The following is a 19,931-nucleotide window of genomic DNA, read 5'->3' as shown; positions in this document are numbered from 1 at the left end:
TTCCCCCTGTCCTGCCAGTCCCATCCCAAGGATGACCCGGGCTGGTTTGCACAGGGGGTGATGGCCTGGCCACCCCCAGCTCCCCCAACCACAGCTGCAGCACAGACACCCCAAAATAGTAATAAAAATGCTGAAAGAGCTTTAAATCTGCTTCTTCATCCTGTGCTTGTGTGGTCTGTAAAGGGAGGCGAGGGGCTGAGGCACTTGGAACCTGCAATCCTTCTGTCTGTCTTGGAGTGTCCACCAGATAAATCCCGGTGCCGAGGAGCAGGAGGGGACTCTGCAGCCATCAGTGAGCCCTAAACCCCAAACCCCTGCCCTGAGCGCCAAACCAGAACCATGAGCCACAACCACAACCATGAGGCCAAACCACAACCATGAGCCTCAAACCCCAGTCCTTAACCCCAAATCCCAGCTCTGAACCCCAAATCCTCAGCCAGCCCCTGCCCCTGTAAGTCCACACCATCCCAGGAAGGACTGAGGTTGAGGGGAAGGGATCAGGCTGAGTTTTACAGGACTGAGTTGCAGCAAAAACCTCCCGGAGAGGGGGCACCCCCTGCACACCCCCCCCTTCCTGCCGCGACGCCCGGGTCGGACGGGCCGCGCCAGCCGGATGCAGGTGTGTGCTGGCCGCGCCTCGGGGCCGCTCGCCAGTCCCGGGGGGTTTGTAGCCCGCCCCGGGGGTTTGTAGCCACCCCACGCCTCCGCCCCGCGCTGTCGGAGCAGGATGCGGGCGGCGCTGGCAGCGTGGCTGGTGCTGAGCCTGCTGGGGGGGACAGGGGCCGAGGACACGTGCGGGGACCCCCCCGCAGCCGCGTCCCGCTCGGTGCCCGCGCCCCAGCTCAGCCCCGAGGAGCGGCTCTCGCCCCACATGCCCGAATCCCTGCGCTGTGACGCCTGCCACGCCATCGCCTTCCAGGTGGGGACCGGGGACACGGCACCCCAAAAGCGGCAGTGAGAACCCCTGTGGGGAAGCTTTAGCCTGGGGAGATGCTGCTGCTCCTCTGGGGCACGCCCCTGATGGAGATTCTCATCGGCACCTTAAAAAAGCCTTTTGGGGCTCCTCATGGACCCTCTGACCCAGATGTGCTTCAACTGCTGGGGCCGCACAGAAGGGGGTGCAGAGCGCAGCCCCGCGCGGGAGCGGGGTCACGGACAGGCTGCCACCCTCAGTGCCCTGATTCTGCCTTTTCTCACCCCAGATTGAGGAGCAGCTGCGCAAGGCAGAAGGGAAGGTGGGCAAGAAGGCTCTGAAGGAGTCGGACTACATAGAGGTGCTGGAGAGGAGCTGCTCGCAGGACTGGGAGAGGTGAGCAGGGTGTCCCTGGGATGGGGGTGTCCCTGGGATCAGGGTGATCCCAGCTACAGGCGAGTCCCCAGGGGTCAGAATGTCCCCGAGGACGGCGGTGCCCGAGGGATCAGAGTGCCCCGGGGTGTCCCCAGCGACCATTTTGCCTCCAACCCCCCTCTCCCCGCAGTTACGGGGTGCTGGAGCTGGACGGGGAGAAGCGGCTGTCGGGGCCGGGGCTGCCGAGCCAGCAGCCCCTGAGCGTGCTGGTGTCGGGGGGACCGTGGCCGGGCAGGTGAGTCGGGGTTTGGCGGTGCAGGGCGGTCGAGCACCGTCCCATCGCCTCCGGGTGACCCCCGCGGCTCCTCGCAGGCTCTCCAAGCTGTGCCACGGCTACGTGGGCGAGCGCGGCGAGGCGCAGATTTACGGCGCGCACCGGCGGGGCCCGGCCGCGCTGCGGCAGCTGCTGTGCCACGGCGACAAGGGACCGTGCGCCGGCCGCAAGGAGCGCCCGGACCCCCGCAAGGCGCTGCAGAACGAGCTGTAGCCCGGCGTGGTTAATGCTTAATGCCCCGGCGACCTTCGGAGCCGACTTCGTCCCCAGCGGGAGCCGACACGTGCAGGGGGGTGGGCGCCTTGCGAGTGTCGCTTGTCACCGATGTCGCCGCTGTCGCTCGAGGCGCGGCCCGGCCGTGCCCGCAGCAGCGCGGACTCCGTTCCGGCGAGCGGGGAATTACTCTGTAACCACGGGCTCTAATGTTTCACCGGGCGCTGCTCCGGGCGGGGGCAGCCCCAATTAAAGGAGTTAATGGCTGATCCGTGCCGGGGCTGCGCTCGCCGCTTTCACAACCCCCAGCCAATGGCCGCCCTCCCCCCGCCGCCGCCACCGCCCGGCCGGGGACTAAAGTCCTTCCCACGGCCATAAAACCCCCCGAGCAGCGCCAGCGCCGCCGGGAATCGTCGGAGGATGGGGACCCGCTCGGGAGACCTGGCTCAGCCCCAGGTGAATGCAGGCGCCGTCCCTGTCCCCATCCCATCCCTTCCTCGGTGTTATCCCAGGGCGGTGGGGAGGGAGGTGGTGGCCAGGCACACCCACGCCAGCGATGGCCAGCTCAGGGTCAGGATGCCCTGCTGGGGCTGGCAAAGGCCAGGGCGAGCCTGGGGACTGCGGTGAATCGCGGGACCAAGGGGACACGCTGGAATGCTGCGGCTGGGACTGACCGTGCCACCTTTCCCATCACCGGCGGGGGGATCCCCCTCCAGACTTTCCAGGAACAAAATACAACTCAGGGATCGGTGGGTTTGGGAGCCCAGATCCCTCCTGGAGGTCAGAGCGGGCACCGGGTGGGACTGACAGGAAACACGCTGTGCCACGGCCCGGTGTCACCCGCGTCCCTCAGAGCAGAGCCCAGCCCCTCTCCCGAGGGACACCCGGGTCCACACTGACCCAGCTCCTCCCTCCTCCCCACTGCCAGAATGGGAACTTGGCTCTGGCCCCCGCGGGCTCCCCGCACGCCCCTGGGAAGGAGCTGCCTGTGGCGGGCAGGGTGAGTACCGGGGCACCCCGTGGGCAGCAGCACCACACCCCAAATCCATCTGTGACACACTTGCGGATGGAACCCGGCCAGCCGGGACCCCTCCCATCCCTGCGGGCACAGGGGCTCCCGTGGGGCAGGGTGGGGTGCCCGTCCCTGCACACAGCCCCAGGGTGAGACAGGCTGAGCTGTGCCCCCCCAGCAGGACCCCGGGGCGGGCACCAGGCCCCCCCGGCCGGAGGTGGACATGCTCTACAGGATCGAGGACGTGCCCCCCTGGTACCTCTGCATCCTGCTCGGCTTCCAGGTACAGCCTGGAAAGTGTCAGACCCCAAATCCCCGTTCCCCATGTTGTGGGGCACCCCCAGCCCCGCTGAGCCTCCCCTCGCCCCCCAGCACTACCTGACCTGCTTCAGCGGCACCATCGCCGTCCCCTTCCTGCTGGCCGAGAGCCTGTGCGTGGGCAAGGACCAGCTGACCGTCAGCTACCTCATCGGCACCATCTTCACCTGCGTGGGCATCACCACCCTGATCCAGACCACCGTGGGCATCAGGTAGAGCCGCGGCCCCGCGGGCCCCCTGCCCAGCCCCGGGCCCGGGCGCAGGATCCCTCTGTCCCCCCAGGCTGCCGCTCTTCCAGGCCAGCGCCCTGGCCTTCCTCGTCCCCGCCAAGTCCATCCTGGCCCTGGACAAGTGGCGATGCCCACCTGAAGGTGAGGGCAGGGGGGTGCAGGGGGTGTCTGGCTGCTCCCCGACCCCCAGGACCACCTCACCGCCCTTCATCCCCAGAGCAGATCTATGGCAACTGGTCCCTGCCGCTCAACACGTCCCACATCTGGCAGCCCCGCATGAGAGAGGTACATCCTGCACCATCCTGCCACCAACCTGCCACCAACCTGCCACCACCCTGCCACCACACTGCCACAATCCTGCCACCACCCTGCCACCACACTGCCTCCTCCCTGCACCACACTGCCACCACACTGCCAACACACTGCCACTACCCTGCACCATCCTGCCACAATCCTGCCACCACACTGCTACCAACCTGCACCACACTGCCACAACACTGCCACCACCCTGCCACCACCCTGCACCACCCTGCCACAATCCTGCCACCACCCTGCCACAATCCTGCCATCACCCTGTCACCACCCTGCACCACCCTGCCACCACCCTGCACCACCCCGTGGCACCCTGACTCCCTGGCAGGCTGCTGACGCCCTCTCCTGCACCTCTCCATGCCCTGCAGATCCAGGGGGCCATCATGGTGTCCAGTCTGGTGGAAGTGGTCATCGGGCTGCTGGGGCTCCCCGGGGCACTGCTCAGCTACATCGGGCCGCTGACCGTCACCCCCACCGTGTCCCTCATCGGACTCTCCGTTTTCCAGGCGGCCGGTGACCGGGCTGGCTCCCACTGGGGCATCTCTGTGCTGTATGGCATGGGGACAGGGGGACATGGGGACGGGGGGAGGGTTGTCCAACACAGAGCCAGGAAGGTGTCAGGGGTATGAGGTGATGCCTTGTGAAGGCTGCCCTAGAACAGAGACTAGAGAGTTAAAGAATAAAGCAGAGATTTATTAGGAGGTCTCAATGGATCCACCTTGGGCAGCACAAGAGCCCAGCCAGGGCTGCGCCCAAGATGAACCAAAATGGTCACAAAATGCACGATCGGTCACGGGGTCTCGCACTTTTATAAGTTCTGCTCCATTTGCACCTTGCAGTTCATTGTCCAATTCCAGCTTTAGCCCATGCAGTCCCATCCTTCTTGTTTTTCTCTCCTCAGCCCACGTTTTTTCTGCTCTTGGGCCTGAGGTTTGGATCATTTGTCCTTGGTCCCCAGCTAGAGAAGGAATTGTTTTGTCTCCCTGCTCTGTGCACAGAGCTCACCATCCCATAATATGAAGCTCAGACCGACACACTAAAGCAGCACAGAATGTGAAAAATATAAAAGCTGAAACCTGAGGCATCAGAGGGATCCCATCTATCTCTTCCCCAGGACCATCTTCCTGATTGTCCTGTTTGCCCAGTACCTGCGGCAGGTCGCCATCTGCCTGCCCGGCTACCGGCGGGGCCACGGCTTTGTCCTGCTCCGCATCCAGATCTTCAAGATGTTCCCGGTAGGGACTGGCTGAGAGCATCCTGGGGCGGCCCCACATTCCCCCGTTTGCCCCCAGGCGGGCTCGGGAGCGGTGCGGGAGGGTGCCGGTGTGTGCCCCACAGATCATCCTGGCCATCATGCTGGTGTGGCTGATCTGCTACGTGCTGACCCGCACCGGAGTCTTCCCCAGCCGGCCCGAGGAGTACGGCTACAAGGCCAGGACGGACGCCCGCGGGGAGATCCTGTCCGTGGCGCCCTGGTTCCGTGTCCCCTACCCCTGTGAGTGCCCGGCGGCGCCCTGGGGCCCCGATACCCTTTGCCCTGGGGATGCGGGGACCTGGTGCAGCATCACCGGGGCTGGGGAACACCCGGGGGGGCTCAAAGTGGCACCGGTGAGCACTGGTTGGGGGGTCCTGGGCTGTCCCCAACCCTGAGCTGCTCTGCCCCCCGGGCAGGCCAGTGGGGGCTGCCCACGGTGACCTCAGCAGCCGTGCTGGGCATGTTCAGTGCCACGCTGGCGGGCATCATCGAGTCCATCGGGGACTACTACTCCTGTGCCCGGCTGGCAGGAGCGCCCCCGCCCCCTGTGCACGCCATTAACAGGTACAGCCGGCTGCTCCCCGCTCCACGGCACCTCACTCGCACGGCGGCATCCCTGGACACCGGTCGGGGATGCTGCAGGACAGTGGAATGGGCACCAGCCCCACTGTGTTGTTCCCCAGGGGCATTTTCACCGAGGGAATCTCCTGCATCATCGCGGGGCTCTTGGGAACCGGCAATGGCTCCACGTCCTCCAGCCCCAACATCGGAGTCCTGGGCATCACCAAGGTACCGGGGCCGGGGAGGGTCCCGGCTCGGCCGGGGGGCGCAGGCACCGTCACCTGCTGCCGGTGTCCGTGTGCAGGTGGGGAGCAGGAGGGTGATCCAGTACGGCGCCGGGATCATGCTCCTGCTGGGCACCATCGGCAAATTCACGGCGCTCTTCGCCTCCCTGCCCGACCCCGTGCTCGGCGGGATGTTCTGCACCTTATTCGGTAACTGTCTGCCCCAAACGCAGGCCCTGGGCCACGTCCCGGCAGCCTCGGGGGCTGGTGAGCCCAAGGCCGGGTTTGGGGGGAACGGGGGCCCCTCGCACCCTCCCCGCGGCTGGGGCAGCCCCCGGCACCTCCGCCTGCATCGCCGCGTCTCTGCCGGCAGGAATGATCACGGCCGTCGGCCTCTCCAACCTGCAGTTCGTCGACATGAACTCCTCCCGAAACCTCTTCGTGCTGGGTTTTGCCATGTTTTTCGGGCTGACGCTGCCAAACTATCTGGATTCCCACCCCGGGGCCATTAACACAGGTACCGCCCCACAGGGAGCCGCAGTTTGGGAGTTTGGGGAGAGAGGAGGGCAGATCTGGCGGCGCTCGCCCACCCGGGGAGCAGCGGGGAAATCCGGCTCCTCACAGCACCCCGGCTCCGTCCCACGCTGTCGCAGGTGTCCCCGAGCTGGACCAGATCCTGACGGTGCTGCTGACCACGGAGATGTTCGTCGGGGGCACCATCGCCTTCGTCCTGGACAACACCATCCCGGGTAACCGAGCACACGGGCGGGCAGGGGGAAGCAGCGGGGCTGGGGCAGGTGTCTGTCGACTTAGAGCTGCCAAGGGGGATGGCAGGGCCGGGGGTGACACCGGACACCCCGCAGGGACGCAGGAGGAACGAGGGCTGGTGCAGTGGAAGGCAGGAGCGCACTCGGACAGCTCGAGCAGCGCCAGCCTGAGGAGCTACGACTTCCCCTTCGGCATGGGCGCGGTGCGGAGCAGCCGCTGGCTCCGGAACGTGCCCATCTGCCCGGTGTTCACCGGGTTCAGGGCCCGGCCGGGGGGCAGCGGCGCGGCGGCCGCAGAGGGCCCGGACGGGGGCTCGGTGTGCACCAAGGTCTGAGCCAGGGGAGGCTCCCGGCAGGTCCCGCCCCAGCGCCGGAGGAGCCGAGCCGAGCTCCCGGGGGGCTCTCGGGGTTCGGTAGCGCCCACCAAGGCCGCAGCCAAGGCTGCTCGGCTCGAACGCGGGGCTAGGGAAACACAACGCTGCTCTTGGGGCACAGCCTGGGGACCGCCACCCCGTGCCATGCTCCACCCGAAGCTTCAGCTGGCTGAGACTCGTCCAGCGCTTGCTGAAGCCCGTCAGCCGCATCGGAGCCAGCCAGAGCCCCGACTCCCACCTGGGGCCACGGATTTTCACCGTGCTGTGCCCTCGGCTCCGGCACGGTGAGCCAGCAGCTGGCACGGGCTCTGCGTGGGGCAGTGTCCAGACCAGCCTTAGGATGCCTAACTTAAGATGATACATTAAAAACGATAATATATTCAAGTGCACGTGCCCCACCGGTGTCTGTGCTGCCTCCTGCACCGTTCCCTCGTCCTTTGTGCACCTTTGACCGTGCTCCTCCTGGGCTGCCAGGCACTCAGACACCCTGGAGTTCTTCCAGGTGGGCTCTGCCTGAACCCGGGGCTGTGGGAGACGCAGCTCAGCACAAGCCCTCAGCAAACCCTTCCTGGCCCGGGAGCTCTGGAGCGCTGGCCCTGTCCTGGCCGTGCTGGTGACACTGCCCCAGGCTGCTCTCAGCCGCAGGCACGGAGGTGGCTGACCCACACCACAGCGGGGTCAGGCCAGTCCTTGGCCTGGATTTAGCACCAAAGTTGAGCTGAGGCAACATTGCACAACCTGTCACAGCCCGGGGCGGCACTGTCACACACTCACTCCCAAGCCTGAGCAGGGAGAGAAGTGAAAAAATCTGTTAAAAGTGAAGATGAGGGAAAAAAACCACCCCAAGTTAAAATAACCCCCAAGGGATGCAAATACAATCACTCCCCCCTCCCAGAGCACAAGCCAGGCTCTGAGCCCCTCTCTGGCCGCTGTCCTGGTGCTGGTGCTGAGGAGAGTGTCACAGTGTGTGACACTGCTCTGGCCAGCAGGGTCCCCTCCCATTTCCTTGTGCCCCCAGCCCACCTGCTGGGGCTGGAGCAGGACTGAGAGGGGCCTGGGGACAGTGCCAGTGCTGCTCAGGGCTGGGCGCCACTCCTCGGCTGCAGTCACACCCCAAACCCAGCATGGACGGGGCAGCTCCTCCCCAATGAACATCCCAGTGCTACAGGACACAGCAGAGGGATAAACCCAGCTCCAGGAGGGCAGGGCAGCCATGGCCAGCCTGGCTGCTCCACGTGCTGGCTCCTGGCTGCTGCACTCAGCTGCCACCACCCTGAGGTGCCAGGGGCCAGGCGAAAGCTCGTGGACAAACTGCAGCCATGCAGGACTCGCTGGTGGAACTCCCACTGCAGACAGAAACCAGCTGTGTGTTATTTGCTGACCTTTTCCTTTAGGTGCTCGAGTCTAAACTCTCCCCAGGCCAGTGGAAAGCCTGGAGAAGTTTTGCCAGCTCTGTGCGTGGGAAGGGAAGGCAGTGCCCAGCACGGAGTAGCTGGGGTAGCTCCATTACCATTCTGCAGAGCAGAGCAGAAGGGGTTGGTGCAGTGCAGCTCCCCCAGCAGGGAGAGGCTCTCCGGGCACAGGCGGGTGGTTCTGCTGCAGGGCAGCACCTGCGGGAAGGCCCCGCCTCACCCTGCCCGTCCTGCAGAGCTGCAGCCTCAGCTGGGCCCCTCCGCTTTAATCCGAGCTTAAAAAGGAGCTACAGCAAGGCTGGGCTGTCCTGAGCAGGGTCTGGGCTTGATCCTTGTGAGTCCAACTCAGGAGATTCTGTGAAGCAAGAGTGGATGGGGCTGGAGAAGCTGTTGCAGCCAGCACTTGACTGCAGCTCTGGGGCTCCAGTGCCAAGCACCAGCAGCAGCTTCTGAGAGCCCTCAGCGGCTCCCGGGGCTGCCAGCAGGGCCAGCCTGGGAACAGCCACAGGGAAAATGATGGGAGAGCATGGAGTGGGAGGAGAGGAACAAATCCCATCCCCAGAAGCAGCCGAGGCCAGGCTGGACAGGGCTTGGAGCAGCCTGGAACAGTGGAAGGCATCCCTGCCCATGGAACTGGGTCTCTCAAGTCTCTTCCAACCCAGAGCACTCTGATTCCATGAAGAGTCCAGCTTCAGCCAGGATCCAGGGCCACGGGGTTCCACAGTGCCAGCCCTGTCCTCCACACGCTGCCAAGTGAGTTCCCGTGCCAGATGCCCAGTTATGAGACAGCCACCACATCAGTTCTACTATTATTTATTTTTTTAAATATTTTTGAAAAAATATAATTTTTTTACAATATTTTCAACTTAAACACTATTCACACTGAACACGTATGGCAGCTTAACCTACCCAAATATGAAGTTTAAGAAGCCAAAACTGTTCTAGCTTTATTAAAAGAAAAAAAAAAAACAAAACAACAACCAAAAAACAAAACAAAAAAAAAAAAAAAAACCCCAAAAAGTCATTGTGCTGTAGACTATTGTGTAGTGATGATTAAACAAAGCAAGGGAAAAGCACCACTCAAATCACTAATGCTGGGGTTTGCCTGGTTAAATCCAGCTGTGGGAAGTTGGATGCTAAGGGTTCCATAGGCAGTGCTGTGTGGGATGCCTGTTCTTGGCAGGAACTGTGATGGATCTCACACCTCCCTGAACAGCACGGGAAGGGAAGGTTTCTAACATGATCACACACTGCAAAGGACAGGGAACTGCTTCCTCCCAAATGCCTGGATGTTAGTTCAGGAGCTGAGATCTACGACTCTGTACAGGTCTGTGAGATTTGGGTTAAGCTCACGCTGCTTCCCAGGATCACGATGTTTTGTAAGGGGGGAAATCAACATTAGTAACAACACTGATATCTCAAAGGAAAGTTAGCTAATTTGCATAACAATCAGATCTCCTCACTTTCACTTGGAAGTTAAGGCATTATCAGGTGCAAGCTAGCACCAGTTAACACATCTTTAGTTAAAAACAGACCATTCACCGCAAATTCCAAGTCCTGTTTAAAAAGTCAGAGTCTGCAGAAGGTTTTATTAACGTGGTACTTTGTCTCAACTTGACTGGTGCTTCTTACCTCACTGCCTCCTTCGAACAGAGCCAGGGCCCAATTATGTTTCCATTAAACTTTTGACAGATTTACTTAATAACAGTCTCAGCACTTTTATTGAGCATGCAAGACTAACAAAACTTTGGCAATGCATAAGTGTAACACAGTGACAAGAAGAGAGAGCTTTTACAATTAAATCTTCTAATACTGGCTTCACAGTGTGGAAATTGTGCTACATCCACCAAAAGAGGGCCCAGTCTACTCAAATGTTTAAGTACTTCACCCCAGGAACAAACTCCTTTGCGTTTGGATTCAGATTACTCTTGACCTGAGGAAGGGAAGAACAGAAATTGAGGTGAATTGTTATTTTCAGCTTCTATTTTCAAGCTGAAGACAATCAGAGGCAAATGTTTATGGATTTAGAGGAACAATCAGGTAAACAATAGGCTTCCTACACTTAGCAGCAGTCTATAATCCCCAGAAAAGCCCATTCCTCTCCCTGAGTTATCCAACCTTCCTTAGCTCCACCTGAAGTTTCAGCTGGATGAGGGCTCAGGGAATAAGCAGCAAACCACAGGCATTAACCAAACACAGCAGCTTCCCCTCATGCTGAAATAGCCTTTTCTCAAGTTGAGCTGTTAAAACGTGCCATGAGGTTTTTAAATTTTGCTTATTTAAGCAAGAGGTGACTTGTTCCAGGAACTTCAGCCACTTCTGGGAATTTTATGTGTATGAGCACTGTATTGATTTTTTACATGTCTCTGTCTGTGACTCTCCTGTCCTGCCCCCTGGCAAGCTGCTGCTGCTCCATGTCCTGCAGTTCAAGGGGGGGCACCAGCACCTTCAAAAGGAGCTTTTTATCACAAAGAAATGGAGGATTAGGCTTTTCGGATCTTCACTGAGGCTGAAACTGCTGCCTGCAGCTGCTTCAGCTTGGGAAAGTCACAGTCTGCATCTGAATCTTAGAGCAGTTGTGTGACAGGATGGTGTGGGGTCTGTGCTCTGTACGAGCAACTGTGGATTCTGTGAGGGAAAATAAGCACATGCTGCCCTTTCCTTTGGGTTGAGCTCTGCACAGAAGTCAGACAGCAAAAAGAGGGAAATAGTCACAGTTTGGCTGCTTTCCCCTTCCCTAGAACTGTTCCAGGGATCTGCTGTGGCTCTCCCAGTCCCAATCAGACCCTGGGACAGGGCCCAGACCAGCCCAACGTGTCAATGCTGGCAGATGCCCAGTGACCCTTTCCCAGCCCAGGCTCCACTCAGTGCCCTTCTTTCATAACATCCCACCCACTCCTGGAGTTGTGCCATGGGAAAGGCTCCACGTGGCTATGAAGAAAGCCACCAAACAGGTCACATCCCATGGAGACACCTCCTTCCCACCTACTCTGCACAGCCAGGCAGGGTTTAGCAGGCTCCTTTCTGCTGGAAGGACTTTCTCCTGCCATAAGCAGCAATAAGCCCCAGCCTTGCACAAAGACTTGAGCTTTAGAAATAGAATGAGAAGCTGAGCTTACCACCAGATCCTCCAGCGATGAGCTGTCACTGATAACAAGGTCATTGAACTGGTCCTGGATTTGATCCATTGTTTGTGGGAGATCACGGGCTGGAATAAACCACTCGTGCTCCTCCTCCTCTTCCAGCATCTCCTGGAAACAGCGCTCGATAAATTCTTCTTCCCACAACTCCTCTTCGATCTGTGTAATGAAAAGAAACTGCTTCAGCAAGAGATCTATTGTGAGCTTGTGGGGGGCTCATTCCCAGGTGTGTGCACCCAGCTGACCTTCCCAGCTGTCAGCAGCACCCCAGCCCAGCACCATGTCCATGCAGCAAGGACATCAGTGCTTTATCCAAGGGATTTGGGCTGCAGCTGAAAGGGAGAGGCAGGAGAAGCCCCCAATCCCAGCTGTTTTGTTTGCAGCTTGTTATGACCTGAAGGAGAAGGAAAACGTAGGTCCCAAGCAAAAATTTCAGCTGTACCAACTAGTCTGGACTGAGCTCGCTGCAAGTATGAGGAAGGGAGCTGTGCCAAGACACAGAGCCAGGAAACACTCCCCAGGAAAGTGTCCTGTGGGACTCCTGGGGAAAAAATAACCCCTGCCTGTCACCTGGAACAAGCAGCCTCTCCTCACTGCCAGTGTGTGCTCACCCACTGTGCTCTCCTGGGGAACCCCACCTGATGGCAGCAGCTGTGAGGAATGCAGCCCTGCTGTCCTGGGAGCAGGACAAACCAACCCAGGCAGAACTGACATGCAGTGCAGAGATTAAAGCAGTTTTCCTTGGCTGTTCAGTAAATGAGCTTTGGAGCGAGATCATCCTACAAATTTTCCATGTCCTGAATCAGAGTGTGTAAGAGAGGAAAGCAGGGAAACAGAAGCTGGTGTGAAGGACTTGCCCAGACACGAGGGAATGGAAAATTGATTCAGGACAGATTTAGAAGTTCACTCAGTGGAAGCTTGAACAAATTTTCCCATCTCTACCCTTTGCTCTGAAATCAAACACCTCCTCAATCCTGGAGTGGAAATTTAGTTACCACAAACACCAAATCAAAAACATTAACGCAAGATTATCAGGACTGCTGTGCAATCTGGGTCCTTGCCCTTGGGGCAAACACACCTACGAGCTCACCTGGTGCTCTGGGGAACAGGGACTCATCCCCACATGCTCAGAGCCACCGCCCAGGCACTCCAGAGGCACTGAAGGCTGACTCAGTGATTCCCCAGAGCAGCACTCCAGCCTGGGTGGCACTCCAGGGGCACTGCCTCCCTCCTGCTGTGGGCACATGGCCACAGGCTCCTGTTACACGGGGCTTGCCCAGCTCCAGGGGCTTGGTTACAGGCCTGCACCCCTACAGGTGCCTCCATGGCAGCTCCAGCAGTACTAAATAACATTTAATTCCTCAAAGAGCTGGAAATTAGGACTGCCTGTTTTTATTTTCCAGCTCCAGTTTAACTTGCTCAGGCTCCCAGAGGGGCTGTGTCTGCAGCAGCAGGTGACCAGCAGGTGACCCCAATTGTGTCTGAGCATGACCCTTCTCCCCTCAGACTCCCACCTTTCCTCTGCTCTGACAATGGAATCTGTGCCTGAAAAATCATGGCACAACTCAGTTCCTTCCCAGAGAACTACACCCCCTGTATGCTAACTGTGGGACAGTTCCCAGGGGGAAAAAGCCACCAAACAGGAAACAATGCACAAGAGAACAGAGGTTTTGTGGGCAAACCTGACTCTGAGTGAGCTCAGAGCAGCTGGCACCCTGAGGATCCTGTGCTGGTAACTCAGCACCCAGCACAGCCACAACTGCTGGAGCACAGGCAGCAGCTATGGAGAGCACAGAGCAAGCTGGGAATGGGAAAGGGGTGTGGAAAGAGGTGGGCTGTCCCCAGTCTCCAGAGCAGGAGAGAAAAGGGTGACAGAGGCAAGGTGGCAGAGGAAGGTAAGGCTTCCTTCCCACAGGATGGAAAAGGGAGCTGTAAGACTCAAGTATTAAAATGAGCAGCTGCCACCAGCACCCTGTGGAGCAGCAGTGCTGTTCCCAAGGCAGGTGTGCACCTGGAATTCCCCAGCTCAGCACTGGGGCACTCAGCACGTCCACACACGAACGCCTCCCGGGCCAGCCCTTCCCAAGTGCCACGTACTCCTGACAACTCTGTTCTCCCCTCCCTCCTGCAGCAGGGAATTAATTAATGGATGCATTGGAATGTGCTGCACTTCCTGTATTTTCCACCAGGACTACAGAAGATCAGCATTTACTGCCAGAGCAAGGGAGACCTGTTTGTTCCCCAGGATCACTCCAGAGAGCCCATCTGGAACTTCCTCTCCAAAGGAGGGTCAGTGGTGGACCCCAGCCCTGTCCCTTCAGCTGGGAAGGGACAAAGGACAGACGGGCCATGGAAAGCAGGGAGTTACTTGCCTGCCTGTTAAACTCCTCCTCGTTCTCCATCCACATGTACTCAGCAAAGGGGTTGTCATCCTCGTGGGAGTGCCCGTTGATGATCACATCCTCGCTGATGATGCTGGGGCTGGTACTGCTGCGACTCGGGTCCTTCATGGCTGCCACTCCGATCCCAAACCTGCAACTGAGGGAGGGCAGCATGAAACACCTGCAGGCTCCTCATTCCCTGCCTGCACAAGCCCAGCCCAAAGGAACAGAGGCTGCACCTGCATTCAGAGGCTCCAGGCAGCCTTGCCCTGACTGCAGCAGAGCTGTGAGATCACAGCAAGGAGCGGCATCACAAACACCGTTCCCATTGTGTGCGGATTCCAGGGACAAATTAATTTCCCAAACTGAACCTCACCGAAGCCAAGCACCACAGCCAATGAAAAGTGACAGGAAAAAACAGTAGGAAACTTGCCAGTAGGAAAATATTTAAACACTCAAAAGGAGAATTTGTTTTCCAAAGCACTTTCAAGTGTTGTGTGTGATGGCACGAGCCAGGTTTCACAGCCCTTTCCTGCTTGGAAACCTTGCAGTGAGCAGAAACCATGAGGAACTGACCCTGCACAGGGCCACCTGGAAATCTGTGTGTTCTGAGGTGACACAACATTGCTGCCCTTCTGTACCATGCCCAAATAAACAGATCAACACTGGAAAAGCTCAGTATTTGTTGGATACTAACACTGGTAGTATCAATTTTCTTTAAACAGTACACAAAGTGAGGCAATGTCATAAAAAAGACCTAAAAAAAACCTGACCAAAAATCCATGACTCAGGTCAAATTTTAATGTTTTTCTCATGTTAAAATTCACAATGAAAGTTTCAGCAGCGAGTGAAAATATTTATATTTTCTTAACAAAACTTCGTTGTCTGCATATCAAAGAGTGACTTCTTCAGAGAGAAGTCAGCCTTGTTGTTATTAGAGTACAAGGGCTTATCACCCAGCACCTCACATTTTCTCTTTGCATTCCAGTCAGTTCTGTTATCTAGGGAATTAATGCAAGTTTTGGTTCAAAACTCTTGATGATACCAGCTAAAAACCTGCCACATCTGAGTGACCAATAAAGAAAAGCACAAAGAAGAAGGAACCTGCCTGGCTTGCTGTGTTCCACATTTCTCTATCAAAGGCAAACCCCAGCACAGAAGTCACTGCAGCTGCCTGGGAAGTGCCACAACTGGGAGCAGATGCCTGTATTCCACTGTGTATTCCACAAGGGAAAACAGGTTCTTTTTGATGTTCTTTCAAAACAAACTTGCTGAGGATTACTGGCAGCATTTACATAAAACAGGAAAGGACTTTGTGTTTAACACCCCAATTCAAGCTTGAAATTGCTTTAAGCCACTTCAGCTGTCCCCAAACCAACACATGGGATGGAGTACAGGAAGAAAAGCCTAAAAAACCAAATTTCTTTCCCCCCCACTTTTTACTGGCATGTCTTTTCACCTTCTCTTTTGTGGAGCTAGTTTTGATCTTATTATTTTCCTGAAAGTAACTGCCTCAGCAGTGAGGAACTCAGGCAGCTTCTACACAAAGGTGACTGTACCCAGACAAGTCCAGAATGGTAAAAATAATTAAAAAAAACAACCCAAACCCAACAAACCAACCCTACTTGTTTGTGTAAAAGCTTGGAAGGTTAATTTGTTGAATCACAGGCCAGCTTTCCCATTTCTGAAGCATTCCCACGAGACAGGAGCTCCAGCTTTAGGAGAGAGGGAGGGAAGTCCAGCTCGGACCAAACCAGCTTTGTCCACCACTGCCCAAGGACGATGGGGATGATCTTCAAGGCTGATCTTCTCAGCCTGAACATTTGCATTTTATCTGATGAAGCCCTCAGACCATTCATGCCTTTCCCACAGGGAAACATGCCCACACTCACTTATCCTGCAGGAACTCTGAGGAAGCCCCAGGCTGGTTCCTCACTTGCAGCACCCCCGATTTAATTTTCTGCAGCTTCCAACAGAACAAATAAACCTTCCCATTTCTCCACTTCAAGACACAGACCAGGTTTCTGTGCTCACGTGTGGGGACAAGCTCAGTCTTGTTCCACCAGTACTGGTACAACCTTTTCAGTCAGGGAATTCTGAGGGGGAGAGCCAAATGCCACTTCAGTCTTGCAGAAAGTCCCAATCCAAGCAGGCTACTGCAGGAAACAAGCCCCAGTGCCAGGCTACACTGCTGCTGGGAATAAAAATAACCCATTTTCCATCTGGGAGTAGGTGGGAAGCAGAGGAGCTCAAAGCTTCTCACTGTAGAAGAGGAAATGTAACACTGGCAGTACTAAAGAACAGAAAACAGGGAGAATTCTGCCACAGTGACACGCTGTGAGGTTCTGACCCAAGTTCCTCTGGGATTTTGGTGTGGAGTGGGGGTGGTGGAGCAAGCACACTGCAAGTGCATAAGGAAAGACACTAATAAAAAATAGTACTTGTATCTTAGGAATGAAGACAGAAATAAAAAATCCTGTAACAACGGACTTTCAGCTAACCCTGAGTTGTTTTCTGTATGCAGTGTGCAGCTTGTTACTCCAGAACATCACTAAGGCCCGTTAATTCACCCATTTCCCTGAATTTTGCTGCAGTTACAGCCATGAAGAGCCCTTGACCGACCATCATTAAAATTCAGAGCTTTGTGACTGAAGAGGCTGCATTTAAAACCCAGTCACGAAAGAAGATTATCCACTGCCTTCTCCGGAGGTGAGGTCAGGCCTAATTCCATGCAGAAACCACAGCTCCTTACCCGCCACAGAAAAAGAGAGAATAATTAAGTAAAAACCCTACTATATTTGCTTTAAGCACCCAAAAATATCATGGTTTTAGTGGGAGCCAAAGATTAAAGGAAGGTGTTTTAGCGCAGCTGGGGCAGAAGTCAGCGACTTGTTTATCAGCCGGTGATTGCTCCCGCGAGTCGGCAGCACCGGCCCAGCTCCTCCTTATCTATCAAGATTAGCACACGGCTCTTATCGAGGGAGCTGATTATAACCGTCTAATAATTATACCCGCCCAATAAACAGATTTCTTAATCAAATCCACGCGGGACGCCAGCGCTATCTGATATAAACGCCTTGGAGCGCCGCGCTGGAGGCTACCGAACGCAGCCGCCTCCCCCGCGCGGGGCTCAGCCGGGGGTTGTGGGAGCAGCGCCCCGGCAGGGACGGGGCCCCTCGGCGGCTGGGCGGACCCGCTCCGGGGCCACGTTTCGGTAGCAGTGGGGCCGCGGCCGCGAGCCGGTGTTGTCGGTACCCGGGTGCCGGTAACCCCGGGCCGCGCCGCTCGCTGCCCCGGCCCTGCGCTCGACCCCGCGCGGGCGGTAACGCCGCGGGGCCGCCGCCCCCCGGCCCCGCTTTGTTCGGCACTAGCCGCCCCCACAGGCCCCGGATGGCGCCGCAGACAATACCGAGGGGCGGCCCCGCCGCGGGGGGTGGAGGCCGCGGCCCGGCGCCGCCTCAGGGGAGGGGGCGGCGCCCTCGAGCCCCCGCGGCGGCGCCGGCGGTGCGTGGCCAGGGCCGTCCCCCGACTCTCACCTGCGGTGCGCAGAGGAGCCGCCGCTCCGCCGTGACCCGCCCGGACCCCACCGGACCCACCGGCCCCGCTCCGCTCCGCCCGGTCCGCGCTCGGCCCGGCCCGCCCCACTCCGCCACACACCGCCGGACCTGACGTCACTTCCGCCAACGCCGGGCCCCCGCCGGCTCCGCCCCCTCTCCCCCGGAAGCCGCGGCGGCGGGCGCGCGGCAGGCCGCAGCATCGGCGGGGGGGCGGCGCGCTGCACACCGGGACTCGTAGTCTTTTCCCCACCCTCCTCCCGGCGCGCGGCATGCTGGGAGCCGTAGTCCTGCACGGCACCTGGCGGCCATTTCGCGTGGCGGCGCGGGGCACGCCGGGAAGCGCAGTCCGGCGGAGCGGCCGCCATCTTGTGGCAGCGGCGGTGAGGGGGCGGGGGCCGAAGAGCCCCGGGACTCACGGAGGATCGCCAAACGGCCCCGGGGCTCTCACAGGGGGGTGCCAACACTCCCCGTTACTGGGCAACCCCCGAGGCTCCCCCAGCCTCGCTCGGGACAGCGGCTGACCCGGGAGGCGCAGACTCCTCGCCTCATTGAGGGAGAGGATAATGGAACACTGAGGGAACAACACTCCGGTTCACAGTGCTGTTTCTGCCCGGGCTCGTGCGTTTTAAGGCGCTGTATCAGGAAACGGGACATAGTAGAGATTCCTTTCCGAGTACGTGGCGAGGCTTCAGCCCCATTTACAAAATGGGTTCAAAAGCCATTTTTGTTCTCTTTTGTTTCTCTCCCTTTTCCTCAGGGGAAGGTGGGAATGCCTCTCTGGCCCATTCACAGCCTCACAAGAGGCACAGAAACCAGCAACAATCTGGAGCCACAAACCCTCCTTGAGGCGGCTGCCCCAGCTGCAGCCACACGTGGCACACAAAGCAGCTGGAAATGCCCAAGTGTATGTTAGTTTATACTGATTTTACCAGCCACCATTACCAACTTGCTCCCAGGGCCCAAGGGTTTCCTCACAGTCCATCAAACACTGCAAAATACCTCTGCAACCATCATATTTAAAAAAATAACACTGTGCTCTTGCTGTTATTTCCACAATTTCCAACTCTAGAAATCCAGCAGGATGTGGTTTTCTCACCTGGAATAAGTTCTCTTTCTACTCACTCCCCACAGCAATGGGACAGCAGGCTCCAGGTTACTCCTTACAGCTGAAATTTGTGCCTGAAGCAGAGCTTGACGTTTTACACTCACCCTTGTGCTCTGGAATTTTGCTCACCCTCCACAGTGCAGTTATTCCCAAATAAGCAGCTCATGACACCAACGTGTGCGTCTGGAATCTGTCCTCAAGATCAGGTTTTTCTGGCACCTTTTCCTCACAAATTACCCTAAGGGCTCTATTCTTCCTGACCTCTGCATGGGAACAGAAGACACTCTGCAGAAGCAGTGGGTTTGATTTAACTTCTGACATGTAAAAACACCCTAAAATCACTCACACCTGGGAATGCTTTATGTTTAAACACTAAACATGATGTACATGTTTACCTGTACACAGGTCAGCACTCACACAAGTTAGAAGATCAGCACGAGTACTAGCTAACAAAAGGCTACTTTAAAAACTGAATGTAGTATTTTGATACATTAACCTTAAATGAACATTGTAAGGAAACTTAGAGGACCTTGGAAATAAATTATCTGCCCCCCTCAGAGAGAAGGGGTGCCTGGTCTACAGCCAAGGCAGATGGACTCAACAGCGTCTCAGGACAGATGAGTGACAAATGCCACCTAACTGGGGCTCCAAGCCCATCCTTGTGACTTAGTTCTGCTCCAAGTGCAGGGCTGCTGGTGCCTGGGATTTCTTTCAGGGGCATCAGAAAGCTTTAAGATTCTATCAATGCCTGACATTTAATCCATTTCCTACAAACCCAAACATCACTTTGCATACTAATGAGTGTCATGTACAGTGCAGTAACTGCTCTCTGTACAGGGATGAGTCACTGCATGGTAAAACTTTAATTTGGATGTGCTATTTCAACAAACCCTGCACTGGAGCTGCTCCTCAGCACTTCTCCCCTCTCCAGGCCCCCACAGAACCTGCTGCCCTCGCTGGAGGTGGCTCAAGCTCTGTGAGGGACTGCACCCCTGGGGTGAGGGTGCAACACAAAGTCACAGCTGGAAAAACAAGTTCTCGAGGCTTGACTTGCACACAACACAAAGTCCTGTGTCTGCTGGGTGTGCCTGCTTAACGAAGGACATTTTAACTTCAGCAGCACTCAGCCTCCTGCATGCCAAACCCCTTCCAAGGCCCAGATCCTCACTGGTGGAGGCTCAGGCTGGAAGAATGGGCCCCAGTCTGTTTTGTCTGCATGAATGGGATGTGGCTTCAGCTTTGATGAGAACACCCCAAATCTCCAGAAATAAAAGTGTCAGCAGAATATACCTACCAGGGTTTTAACAAGTGATATTTTAATTTGTTTGGAAATGCAAGAGGGTTTAGGGAAGAGAAAGAAGAGTTATGCAGGAAGCTGCTGAAGCAAAGGTGTTAAAAACATGCACATTTTAAAAAGAGAGCTTGAGTTTTGGTGTGGTGACATGACA

At 57.2% G+C, this 19,931-nt stretch overlaps 3 protein-coding genes across 4 annotated transcripts; 2 read left to right on the top strand and 1 right to left on the bottom strand.

Moving 5' to 3' along the window:
* Window positions 1-727: 727 nt before the first annotated feature.
* MZB1 (marginal zone B and B1 cell specific protein) lies at window positions 728-2,104 on the top strand. The gene is made up of 4 exons (XM_036391896.2): window positions 728-919; window positions 1,203-1,309; window positions 1,479-1,583; window positions 1,661-2,104. The coding sequence occupies exons 1-4, from the start codon at window positions 728-730 to the stop codon at window positions 1,833-1,835; spliced, it is 579 nt and encodes a 192-aa protein (XP_036247789.1). The 3' UTR covers window positions 1,836-2,104.
* On the top strand, window positions 2,097-6,849 carry SLC23A1 (solute carrier family 23 member 1). Its single transcript, XM_036391679.2, is given in 17 exon segments — window positions 2,097-2,151; window positions 2,154-2,220; window positions 2,222-2,291; window positions 2,764-2,835; window positions 3,026-3,130; window positions 3,220-3,377; window positions 3,448-3,536; window positions 3,613-3,680; window positions 4,076-4,257; window positions 4,822-4,942; window positions 5,046-5,202; window positions 5,379-5,526; window positions 5,646-5,751; window positions 5,828-5,957; window positions 6,121-6,264; window positions 6,401-6,496; window positions 6,611-6,849. Coding segments are annotated over 17 exon segments (2,007 nt in total).
* A 3,144-nt stretch (window positions 6,850-9,993) lies between these two features.
* On the bottom strand, window positions 9,994-17,489 carry PAIP2 (poly(A) binding protein interacting protein 2). Of its 2 annotated transcripts, none has more exons than XM_036391800.2 (4): window positions 17,358-17,489; window positions 13,813-13,978; window positions 11,420-11,599; window positions 9,994-10,233 (listed from the first exon to the last, which is right to left on the bottom strand). In XM_036391800.2, exons 2-4 carry the CDS (start codon window positions 13,948-13,950, stop codon window positions 10,168-10,170), a joined length of 384 nt encoding a protein of 127 aa, XP_036247693.1. In that variant the 5' UTR covers window positions 13,951-13,978; window positions 17,358-17,489; the 3' UTR covers window positions 9,994-10,167. The 2 variants fall into 2 exon arrangements, with proteins under 2 accessions (XP_036247693.1, XP_036247694.1); XM_036391801.2 differs by having other exon boundaries at window positions 13,813-13,972; window positions 17,358-17,446.
* Between the last annotated feature and the right edge of the window lie 2,442 nt (window positions 17,490-19,931).

This window comes from Molothrus ater, chromosome 15 (genome assembly GCF_012460135.2).
Source record: "Molothrus ater isolate BHLD 08-10-18 breed brown headed cowbird chromosome 15, BPBGC_Mater_1.1, whole genome shotgun sequence".
NCBI lineage: Eukaryota > Metazoa > Chordata > Aves > Passeriformes > Icteridae > Molothrus > Molothrus ater.
Note: the sequence above shows the minus strand (reverse complement) of the source record. Positions and strands in the feature narration are given on the sequence as shown.